Source organism: Camelus ferus, chromosome 13 (assembly GCF_009834535.1).
Source record: "Camelus ferus isolate YT-003-E chromosome 13, BCGSAC_Cfer_1.0, whole genome shotgun sequence".
Taxonomy (NCBI): Eukaryota; Metazoa; Chordata; class Mammalia; order Artiodactyla; family Camelidae; genus Camelus; species Camelus ferus.
The window spans coordinates 57,648,269-57,660,618 of NC_045708.1; the positions used below are offsets into that span (position 1 = coordinate 57,648,269).

The 12,350-nt window shown below is 37.7% G+C and overlaps 1 protein-coding gene and 1 non-coding gene across 2 annotated transcripts; both read left to right on the top strand.

The window, feature by feature from the left end:
- Positions 1-1,383: 1,383 nt before the first annotated feature.
- On the top strand, positions 1,384-2,055 carry LOC102504600 (superoxide dismutase [Cu-Zn]-like). Its single transcript, XM_032494614.1, is given in 2 exon segments — positions 1,384-1,417; positions 1,420-2,055. Coding segments are annotated over 2 exon segments (459 nt in total). The 3' UTR covers positions 1,845-2,055.
- Positions 2,056-5,696: 3,641 nt separating this feature from the next.
- Positions 5,697-5,768, top strand: TRNAA-AGC. The gene has a single exon. It is a non-coding gene; the product is annotated as a tRNA-Ala (tRNA).
- Positions 5,769-12,350: the final 6,582 nt, after the last annotated feature.

The following is a 12,350-nucleotide window of genomic DNA, read 5'->3' on the forward strand; positions in this document are numbered from 1 at the left end:
TATGTGGTGAAGTTCCCTTTATAGTCTCTGAGAGTTTAAAAACATATTGAAGGAACTCATTCTGACAATTGTTACTGGTATTATTATTTAATGAATAATTTTAATCAGCTGCTCTCTGTACAAACCTATTTTTTCACTAAGCAAACACAGAATCATAAAGTTCAGGCCTCAGAGGGGCTTGAGATGTTAATTCATACAAATCTCTTACTTTACAAATGAGAAAACTGCAACTCAAAGAGATTAAGTAATTCGGCCAGTATTATACTGTCAGTTTATTAGCAGTTTGGTCAGGACTCCCGAGTCCTTCAGAGCACTGAAAACTATTGAAGTGGAAATCATTTGTGTAATTTTTCATGTATAATCTGAACTCCCCCACCCTCAGTAAAAATAACACACTAAATTAAGCTCTGACAGAGGAGGAACTGTCTGTTTTGTCCTCTGCTGCATCCTCAGTGCCTAGCACAAGCTCTTGTAGTTAACAGGTACATAAAAAATATCTGTTAAATAAAGGAATGTATAATGGCTGGATAGATTCAACAAATATGTATGCAGATTCTACTGTGATTTAGATACAAAGATGCAAAGATGAACAAGACTTGGTTCAAAGAGAGGCAGACACAGAAACCAAGGGCTACAGAGGCCCCAAGGAATGATTCACTGTGGGAAGTGGTGTTTCTTCTCCTCTAATGCGAAGGCAGCCCTGGGAAATACAGGCTGAGAACCTCAGCCCTGGAGCCCTTCATGAGCTCCTGCGAGATCCAAGACATAGATCTCCACTCAAGACCTTGCACACCATTGCCCCCTAGACAATTGCATATTGCATTTCTGCTCCATTTTATTTCAGAAGAGTGGCTCATAGCAAGTTAAAAATACACCAGTGTGTCCACAATTTCAGCAGAATAGATGACTCACAGTTCAAATCACATGAAAAGAAATTGTTATAAGTCATCTATGAACTTACTGGTTCCAGAACAATTTAAGGCAATAACTAGCCTGCCTAGTTCAGCGAAGACACTGGTGGAATCTTTTCCACAGTGGCTCACAATGTGTAGAATTGATCTCCTAGGCTCCTTCAAATCCCTGTGATGCTGCCATGGGGTGCTGCAATAGAAGAAGTTATGTCACTGTCAGGTTGAATTATTTTTTTCCATCCAGGGAAGCACTAAAGGAGAGAGATGAGAGTCCTTCTCCCTGTCCTCACATTCAAACTGTCAGTCATGAGAAGTCAGAGGCCATAAGAAGTAAGTTCCCTTAGTTCACATTAACCACTCAACAAATCATTACCAGAGTCTGTCCTCCTAACCACTAGTAAGAAAGTGGTGAGGGGTCTCTGGCTTCCCCTGGAGCCCTAGCAGCCCGAACCGACACGCACCCCCACCAGTCATGGCAACCACGGCTGTGTGCGTGCTGACGGGCACCAGCCAGTGCAGGGCACCATCTACTTCCAGCAGAAGGGAAATGGGCCAGTCGTGGTGTCAGGATCCATTACAAGATTGACTGAAGGCGATCATGGAGTCCAAGTCCATCAATTTGGAGACAGTACACAAGGCTGTACCAGTGCAGGTCTTCACTTTAATCCCTTCTCCAAAACACATGGTGGGCCAGAGGTTCAAGAGAGGCGAGTTGGAGACCTGGGCAATGTGACTGCTAGCAAAGATGGTGTGGCCATTATGCCTATTGAAGATTCTTTGATCTCACTCTCAGGAGACCATTCTGTCATTGGCCATACAATGGAGGTCCATGGAACACCAGATGACTTGGCCAAAGGTGGAAAGGAAGAAAGTACAAAGACGGGAAACACTGGAAGTTGTTTGCCCTGTAGTGTAATTGGGATGGCCCAATAAACATTCCCTAGGAATGGTCTGATTCCTAGTAACTCTTCTGTTATCTTGCTAGCTGTAGAAGTTTAACTTGATAAACATTAAACACTGTAACCTTAAAAAAACTTTTTTTTTAAAAGAAAGTGGTTAATGCCACTGAAAAAGTAGGATAAATACTCTCCCCAAGGGCATCGGTTGTACCCATCCTTTAGATCTGCCTTCTCTCTTCCAGGAGGATACCCACACTAGGAACTACACCAGATGGCTGAGGTAGAAATGAAGATGCAGCTGCTGGATGTGCTTATAGTTGAAATACAAAGTAGATTTATAGAATTCTGTCACCAGTCCCTGACACTGTCATGGATCAAGTATTTCAAAATGAAATGCCTTGTCTAGACATTCAGCAGTGGGCAGTGGCCATCAGTAGATTGTTATCCATGGGGTAGTTGAATAATATAGGCCTTCTGTATAGAATAAAATAATTCAGAATTTTGGTTAAATAAAAAGATAAGATAAACAAGAAAAAACAGTATATCAAATCATAGAGAAAGTGGGAAATATATAGCAGAGATATTCAACACAAAAATCTTTACTATTAATAGAAATTAAAAAAAATTAAGAACTTGGAAAATTAAGAACAAAGTCTGTAGTAGTCTCAAGGGAAAAAAAAAGGAGTACTTATGCAATGCAATCTGCAGCCTGGCTGACAGAGACAGATGAAATGACCAAGATTTTGAGATTTAATGTATAGCATTGTTAAATCAACAACTAAAATTGTTCTGTAATTTCTAGCAGAAACGGTATAAGGAAGCAAACAGAAAGAGCTCATTTGCTTCATTGCATGGAGAGTGAAAGTGTATCTGTGAATAAAGTAGAGTTGATCGCAGGGTTGACTGAAACCATTTGTACATATTCATATATACATTCATATTGCACAGCATAATTCATACGTACTCATATTAACGTGAAAGGGAAGATGATGGCCATTACTGCAGAAAGAGGGTAAAATTGGCAGTATCAATGGACGTGCAAAACCATACACAACTGTTCACTGATTTGGTCCAACGTATTCTTGTCCCTTCTGGATGTTGATGACTGCCATAAAAGCCATGATAGTTCACCATCAGATCGTATTTACTCATCAGAGAGCCTAAGAATTTAATAGACATCTATGACCTTTAGTAATATTTGTACAAACACAAAAAATGAAGTTACTTTGTCAATGAATAATTTAAATTATTACATATTCTCAAACTTTAGAACAATGAGTACCTAATTACTGCTATGGAAAGTATTTCTTATGACGATGCAACATACTTATTGGTTGAATGATCTAACGACATGTGAAGCAAATGAGATTACCAGTGAAATCCATTCTTTCATCAATAAGTAAAACAGTTTGATGCTTTAGACATTCACGCTTTTCTAAGAATTCAAGGCTTTTGAGAGATGGTTCAAGGAAAAATAAGCCAACCTACCCATATTTACCAAGAACCAAGGTAACAACCTCACTTTGAAGTTGTTCATAAGGACTTATATGAGCTAGTTTTAATGTCTGGTTTATTGCCACCATTCCTACCTTATTTTAAGACATAAAAGCAGCTTCCTGAAGACAATGAGAAGAAAGTAAAAGTGGTGAAGAGGGAATAGCAAAGGTAAATTGAGGATTGAATATGAGGAAAGTTGAGCATCCCTGTTCCATACTCCATTAGTTTCTTTCCATTTCAGAGGTAAGATTCTTCCATCATATCTTCCACAAGCTTGAATTGACAAGCTGTTGCCACAGTTATAATGTTTCAATGCATAGATATTAATTATCATTCTCATTCTGATACTCAGTGTACCATATGATGCCTCATAAAAACAATCATTTAAAAAATTAGAACAAAATGCTACAGGATTTTATGGGAAGCAGTTATTTCATGCTGCAGAAACCAAGGAAAGCTTTATGAAGAAAATTATATTTCATCAAGACCCTTGAAGCAGGAAAAATTTAGACATGCAGAATTGGGGAGGTATTGTAGGCAGAAGGAAGAGCCTGAGCAAAGGAAAAAAGGCATCAGGCAAGTGTATCTAATAGGAACAGGAAGCAAATCCTTTAATTTGAGCTTATGATGTGGGAGAGGGAACAGTGGTAATCAGGATCAGGGTCTTAAATGACAGAATAAAAAATTCAGTAGGCAATGAACTGGAATCTGAAGGCAAAGAATTAAGTTGGATTTCAACTCTGACTTAGCAGCTCGATTAACCCTCACAGTAACTCAATGAGTTAAAAAATGAATATTCCCATTTTTATAAAAAAAAAACCTGAGGCTTAGACTGGTTAATAACTTGTGGATATCAGATAGTCTTACCCAGCTAGCGTGTCTCTGTTGTCTAAAAACCTAGCACAGTGCTTGGCATAGATATGTGATCAATAAATGTTGGCTGTATTCAGCCATAAAAACTGACAACATACGCCATTTGCAGCAACATGGATGCTCCTGGAGAATGTCATTCTAAGTGAAGTAAGCCAGAAAGAGAAAGAAAAATACCATATGAGATCGCTCATATGTGGAATCTAAAAAACAAAAACAAAAACAAAAAGCATAAATACAAAACAGAAATAGACTCATAGACATAGAATACAAACTTGTGGTTGCCAAGGGGGTGGAGGGTGGGAAGGGATAGACAGGATTTTAAAATTGTAGAATAGATAAACGAGACTATACTGTATAGCACAGGGAAATACATACAAGATCTTATGGTAGCTCACAGAGAAAAAAATGTGACAATGAATATATGTATGTTCACGTATAACTGAAAAATTGTGTTCTACACTGGAATTTGACACAACATTGTAAAATGATTATAAATCAATAAAAAATGTTAAAAGAAATGTTGGCTGAATGAAAGAATGAGTATCTAGCAACCTGTTTTAATGACAGAACTAAGCACAGACAAGGGAGAGGCCAAGGATGGAGATAAACAGATGCACAAGTCACCTGTGAAGAGGTCACTGGTGTAGTCAACAGATAGATGAGTTGATACATGCTTATAATAAATTCAAAGAACAGTTAATGAATATATGAACTTCAGGGTGACCATAAGAATACTTTCTCTTTCTCCTCTTGTTGAATGGTAGTTATCAAGTCCAGAGATATCAGGATGACTGTCCCCATGAAGCCATCAGGGTCATGTTAGGAGACACCTTCTTTGAAGGTGGGTACTCAAGATAGCAGAAATAGAAAAAGACTTCCTCATCTCTTTTCACAAAGGCAATTCCAACATTGGGACTTCCAACATTTCATTAGTATGAAATAATCTTCACAAATAACACTGGCCAATTTCTGAAAATTACAAATGAGAATGCTGTGGAAGACACGAGAAATGAAATTCAAAATTTCCCTACACGGAATGTGCCATGGTCTTGTGCTGTATTTTCTAGAGATGAGAGGAGTGATGACTTCCGGGAATCCATTTGGACCCTATAATTTGAAAATAGGTTAACGGGTGAGAGGCTTTGTTTTGCTTTAAAAAATGGAAGTGTAACAATGTCCAACAGGTTTTGAGAAAGGCATAAACAAGGTCATAACAACCTTCTTCTGTCCTGATGATTGTGATTCTGCAAAGCCAGTGACCAGAGACAGCTGACTAAAAATACATGTAGCGCCTAGTACCAATTATCAGGGATTAGTAGACGCTCTTTGTTTGATTGATTTAAATTGCATCCGGTTTTTTAGCTACAGGCATGAGACATAATGGAGAAGGCAGCTGAAATGCTTACATACTGAATTACAGCCAGGAAAAGATGTTTCTAAAACTTAATCCCCTTGTGCCTGTCCCTATCTAGGCTAGTCAACATAGATGGGGTTTGAAAATGGTGATCCTGGGGAGGAGGGTATAGCTCAGTGGTAGAGCACATGCTTAGCATGCATGAGGTCCTGGGTTCAATCCCCAGTACCTTCAATAAATAAATAACCCTAGACCTAATTACCTTCCCCCTCAAAAAAAGGCCTGAAAAAAATTTTTTAAATAAAATAATTTTTTATTTTACCAGGGGTTAAAAGGAGTGGGAAGGGACAAATTGGGAATTTGAAAATTGCACCTCTTGGGGAGTGATGGAAATGTTAGCTATCTTGATTGCGGTGGTGGTTTCATGGGTGTACACATCTATCAAAATTCATCAAATTGTACATCTGAAATATGTGTAGTTTACTGTATAGGAACCATACCACAATAAAGGTGTTAAAATTTTTAAGTGATAATTCTAAAAAATGGAGCAAATAAATTTACAAATTCAAAGCACGTCAAATAGTCCGGCTGTAAATACTCACACTGCAGAAGAAGTAATATTTAAATTTAATATAAATTACTCAGATCAATACTTTAGAATATTCATTATGCACATGACACTGTAGTAAGCTGCATAGTGGTCCACCCATGAAGATACATTTTAGGGGCTGGAGCAGATGACAGAAACAAAAGTACATAAATACTCTACCGGGTAGGATAGAGAGACAGGTTTTCCCTGCTCTCTGGAAGTAGAGCTTTCCTACGAAACCTTCCAGAAGCCAGAGTGGTGTAAGGCAAAGAAGCAGGTACCCTGGGACACATTTTGATAATAAAGGCACAAAATAAATCAAGATATGGCTGTCAGCCAAAAGGAGCAAAGAAATAATAAGTACTGGTGAGAATGTGGAGAAAAGGGAACTCTTGTGCACTGTTGGTGGGAAACAACTATGTAGACACTATGGAAACAGTATGGACATTTCTCCAAAAATTAAAAATAGAAATACCATACAATCCAGTAATTCAACCTCTGGATATTTATTTTGAAGAAAATGAAAACACTTATTCAAAAAGATATATGTAGCCCTCTACTCATTGCAGCAGTGTTTACAACAGCCAAGATATGGAGGCATCCTAAGTGTCCATCAATAGATGAATGGACAAAGATGACGTGAGATATATATGTGTGTATATATGGAATATTACTCAGCCATAAAAAGGAATGAAATTTTGCCATTTTCAGCAACATGGATGAAACTAGAGGATATTATGCTAAATGAAATAAGTCAGACAGACAAAGACAAATACTGTATGATTTCACTTATATGTCAGATCTGAAAAAAAACCAAAACACATGAAGAACAAGACAGAAACAGACTGATAGGTCGAGAACAAGCTGGTGGTTGCAAGAGGGGAGTGGGGAGAAGGGACAGGCAAAATAGGTGGAGGCTGATTAAGAGAAAGAAACTTCCAGTCATTAAAAAAAACAGGTCACAGAGATGTAATGTACAGCATAGGGATAATAGTCAATAATATTGTAATAACTTTGTATGATGACAAATGGTACATTTCTTAATGTATAAAAATATTAAATCACTATGTAGCACACTTGAAACTAATATAATATTGTAGGTCAATTATAATTCAAAAAAAAACCTAAAGAATGCTAGAAACAATAACAAATCAAGATAAACACAGATGCTCACAGACACAGTTCAAAGCTCTGGCAGCTTGATGCTGAAATGCGGTGGGTAGCTCCCAGGGGAGGAGCTCGGCGGTGCCGCTGTACTGCTCGGAGTGCGCGCTGCCTCTGTAACGCTAGCTGCAAAACAAACATTGAACGTGATTTTTGCTTTTCTCCTTTTTTCATAAAAGAAAAAACCTTCAGATTTCATTTGGTTAGAGAAAACAAGTACTAATGTCAGTCCTTCAAAAGGCAAAGGGACATAAAGCAAACTCTCAAAAAGCAGGGAATCCCTGTACAAGCACACTCTGGAGAGTGCAAAGACATTACTTCCATCCTCTAGGGCCGAACATGGCTGGCTTTTATGAAGAAAAGTGTGTTTAAGTGGATCCTTATAGATGTGGGAATATCTTGCTAAGTGGAAAACAGGGAACTAATAAGCTGAGGGAATCAAATAAGTAAAGGCCCAGAAATTTTAAAAACTATAGGACGCACAGGTCACACGTGATCAGTACAGTGGGAGGTATACCTAGTGCAGTAAACTGGAGTGAAATTGTGGAGGGTTTGGAACGCTATGCTAAAAAAAAAACTGCAAGTTATTCTCTCCACCAGCACTTTCCAATAGAACTTTCTGTGATGATGGAAATGTTTTGTATCTATATCTATATCTAACTCCATCCAACATGGTGGCCACCAGCCACACATGACTATTTAGTACCTGAAGTGTAGCTAGTTCAACTGAGAAACTGAAGTTTTAATTTTATTGTGTTGAAGTTACCATTAAAGAATTAATGTACTAAATTCAAATAGCTATATGTGGCTAGTGTACCATACTGGACAGTGCAGACAATGGTGGTCACTAAAATGTTTGCACAAGAGAATGACATGATTGCAGAAATGCTTTAGCATTAGTTTTCTTTTGCACAATCTAAAATGATGATTTATTCGGGGGAAGGGAACTCTTTAAATTAATCACCGCTCATGTGATCTCTACTAGGTCTTCAGTTTTATGACTTCACCTAATTAGACAAACAGCTAATAGAGAAAATGTGGCTAAATGGAAAAGATTTTAAAAAAAACAGTAGCAGATGGTAAATTCTGTTAAGTTTTAAATTTTTCTAGCACATCAACATGAATGTCATTTGACTCTTGAGAAACAACATTTCATTCCTTGGATGGAAAAAATGTATCTTACTCATCCTAAGCTGATTAATGTATGTTTTACTAATAGACTGTTCACAAGACATATAGTAAAAACACAAAAGTAAGCAGTGTAGACACTTAAAAGGGCATACTGGTTCTGACACATAAGTGTGATTTAGAAATTTTAGACCTTTAGGCTCACAGAATTGCCATTTGTTAATAATGATAAAAAAAGAATAATAAAAACTCAAATGTGTTATTTGCAAAACAAACTTAAAAATAAATTGATGTCATAGATTTGTTTTTCTCTGGGGCTTCTATGAGATTCAAAAAAGCTTTTACTTCAAAGCGTATGTCAGAATACTCATTTAAGTCAAAATGAAAATGCTTCTCCATGTATTTTAGCTACGGCATTTAAATTTAGAGGCTCCTTGGGGTTCGAATTGTTTCCTTATTTATATTTATCATAGCCAAGGTAGGCTGACTGATGAAGACCCGATTTGATGGAATTACAGATTTCCCACCTGGGACGTAAAATAGTTATACTGATGATTGGACATTGAAAGTCTAAAACATTAAGTTCTCAGTGTTCCTGAAATAAGTGGAAGTTTCTCTCTTTTACCTGCACAAGATGTTGACTTGGTGCAACATGTACATTAACCTAACATGAACTCAGAAGGCTGCCCTTAAGCCAAAGGTTGTGCATGAAAACAGAAGCATGGTCAGTAAATAGGACAGAGAACTCGCCATGTGCCAGGCTCCCTTCAAAGCCAATCAAAATTCCATTGTGTCTCTGTTTTTATAAGTTAGCAAGCTGCTTGTGGCCAATTGGTTAATAGTCTCCTACTATCCTCAGGCCGAAAAACATGAAGCCATCCTTGATGTCTTCTCTTTCATCTATTGCATTTGATCTGTCCGAAAATCCTGTTTGTTGTATCTTCAAAATACAGCTAGAATCTAACCAGTTCTCATCGCCTCTACTGACTTCATCACTCATCTGAGTCACATTAGCCTCTCAACTGTTCTCCCTGCTCCTACCTTTGCCCTCTTACCTCTTCCCAAACCAGCAGACAGATGTGCCTTTTAAAATGTGAGTCAGATCATATTAGTCTTGGCTCAAAACCCTTCACTAATTTCCCATTTCATTCAGAAGAACTAACGGGTTTACAAAGTCCTGTGTGACTTGGTCACATTCTTCTCTGCCTTTCCCATCCTTCACCTTGCTCCAGCCAACCGACCCCCTTGCTGCTTCCAGAACAAGTCTGGCATTCTCCCTCCCTAGGACATTTGAACTCACTGCTCCCCCAGATACTGGCAGGGTTAACTCCCTCACCTTCTCAAATCTTCACTGGAATGTCACCTTCTCCATGACACCTTCCCTCACCACTCTATTTAAAATTGTAACCAGCCATAGGCACATGAAAAGATGCTCAACGTCACTAACCATCAGGGAAATGCAAATCAAAACCACAACGAGACACCACCTCACACAGGTCAGAGTGGCTATCATCAAAAAGAGCACGAATAACAAAGGTTGGTGAGGAGAAAAGGGAACCTCTGCACGCTGTTAATGGGAATGTAAATTGGTACAGCCACCATGGAGGTTTCTCAAAAAATTGAAAATAGAACTACCATATGACTCAGCAATTCCACCCCTGGGTATATATGTGAAAAAACCAAAAACGTTAATTCGAAAAGATACATGTACCCCAATGTTCATAGCAGCATTATTTACAATTGCCAAGATATGGAAACAACCTAAGTGTCTATTAACAGATGAACAGATAAAGAAGATATGGGGCGTGTGTGTGTGTGTGTGTGTATCACAATGGACTACTACTCAGCCATAAAAAAAGAATGAAATTTTGCCATTTGCAGCAACATAGGTGGCTTGGAGGGCATTATGCTAAGTGAAATAAGTCAGACAGAGAAAGATAAATACTGTATGATATCACTTATATGTGAAATCTAAAAAATACAACAAATTAGTGGACATAACATAAAAGAAGCAGACTCACAGATATAGAGAACAAACTAGTGGTTATTAGTGGAAGAGGACAGTACAGGGGTGGGAGAGTGGGAGGTACAGACTATTGGGTGTAAGACAGGCTCAAGGGTATATTATACATCATGGAGAATACAGCCAATATTTTGTAATAGCTGTAAATGGAAAGTCACCTTTAAAAATTGTATAAAAATTTTAAAATTCTTAAAAAACTTGTAACTGGCCCCTGGCCCTCCTTATTCTCATCTACTTTTTCTTTTCCCATGATGTTTATCACATTCTAACAACATATGAAACACTAATGACTTGTGGCACATGTATCTTACTGTTTCTCTCTTCTAGATGCATGTCCCGTGCATGTGTCTTATTTGCCTGTGTGTTGGCAGCTCATAGTAGGTGCTCAAGAAATACTCGACTGAATGAATTATTGTAAAATGCTACTTTTGTTTTATGTAGCCTAATCATGTAGCTATAGACCATTATATTTCTAGACATTACAAAGGCATTGCTTGAGCTAGATTTTCTCAGCACCTGAACTCCCATATGGTAAATTAGAAATATCTACAAATGGCATTAACTCTTCCAAGTTAACATGGTGTAATTTTAAAAGGTTTCAACCTATTTGGATTTTTTTTGTTAATATTAGAAAGCTTACTCTTTCCTGCTAGGATATCTTTCTAAATTTCTTTGGCTGAATTCTAAGCATTCTATGTATTCAGATATAGATAGTTCATTCCTGCATTCATGTATCTATTTTAGGCCAGGCAGTGTCCAAAGCACTGGGAAAATGAAGATTTCTAGGACATGGCGGTCCAGCTGACGAGAAGCTCAGAAGCTTACACGGAAAGAGACTAAGCTACAAATAAGTTATTACTTACAAACGGCATAGTGTTGATAGCAGCAATTTGACTCTAAGTGAAATAATAAAGGCAGAAGCAAAGGGCCATGGATTGCAAATTCTCTTCTGATCTGCTTACTAAATGATAAAATAGCATGGAACTGTTAGGAGGGCATGGGATTTAAGAATGAGACGGTCTTGGGTTTAAATCCCATAGTTCACCATCTTTTACTTTTTAGTATGTCTCTTTATTGAAGTATAGTATACATACAGAGAAGTGCATGTTCTATTTGCACAGCGGAATGAGTGTTCACAAGATGAGCACACCCATGTCACCTGCACCCAAACCAAGGAGCAGCGTGGGCAGTATCCCCCAAACCTTCCTTGAGCTCTCTCCCTCACTTCATGCTCCTATGGGTAACCACTCTCCTGATTTCTAGCAGCATAGATTCTTTTGCCTGCTTTTGTACTTTATATAAATGAAATCACATAGCTTGTATCTCTTATGTCTGGTGCTTACTCAATATTGTGTCTGTGAGACCTGTCCATATTGTTACATGTAGCTGTAGACTGTTGACTCTTGTGGCTTATAGTATTCCACTTTGTGAATCTAACACAATTTCTGTATTCTATTGTTGGTGAACATTGGAGTAGTTTCTAGTTTAGAGCTATTTAGAATAGTGCTTCTATGAACATTCTAACACATCTTGGTAAATACAAAACTAATCAGCTTTAGTAGTTATTCCCAAATGGTTTTCTAAAGTGGTTGTCTAAGTTTGCGTTCCCCCAACAGTGTATATGTGTTCTGATTATTCCACAGCCTCATTAACACTGGTATTTACTTTCTTTCTTTCAATTTAACCCTATTGATGGGTATGGCTTAATTTGCATTTTCCTGATGACTAAAGAAATTGTTGCTTTTCACATATTTATTGGCCATTTGAATTTGGATATAGAGATCCCCACTTGAGAAGTGTCTGCTCAAGTCTTTTGTCCATTTTTCTATTAGAATTTTTTTCTTATTGATTTGTAGAAGTTCTTTATATATTCAAGTCCCTGACTGGATATATGTATTGCAGATATTTTCTC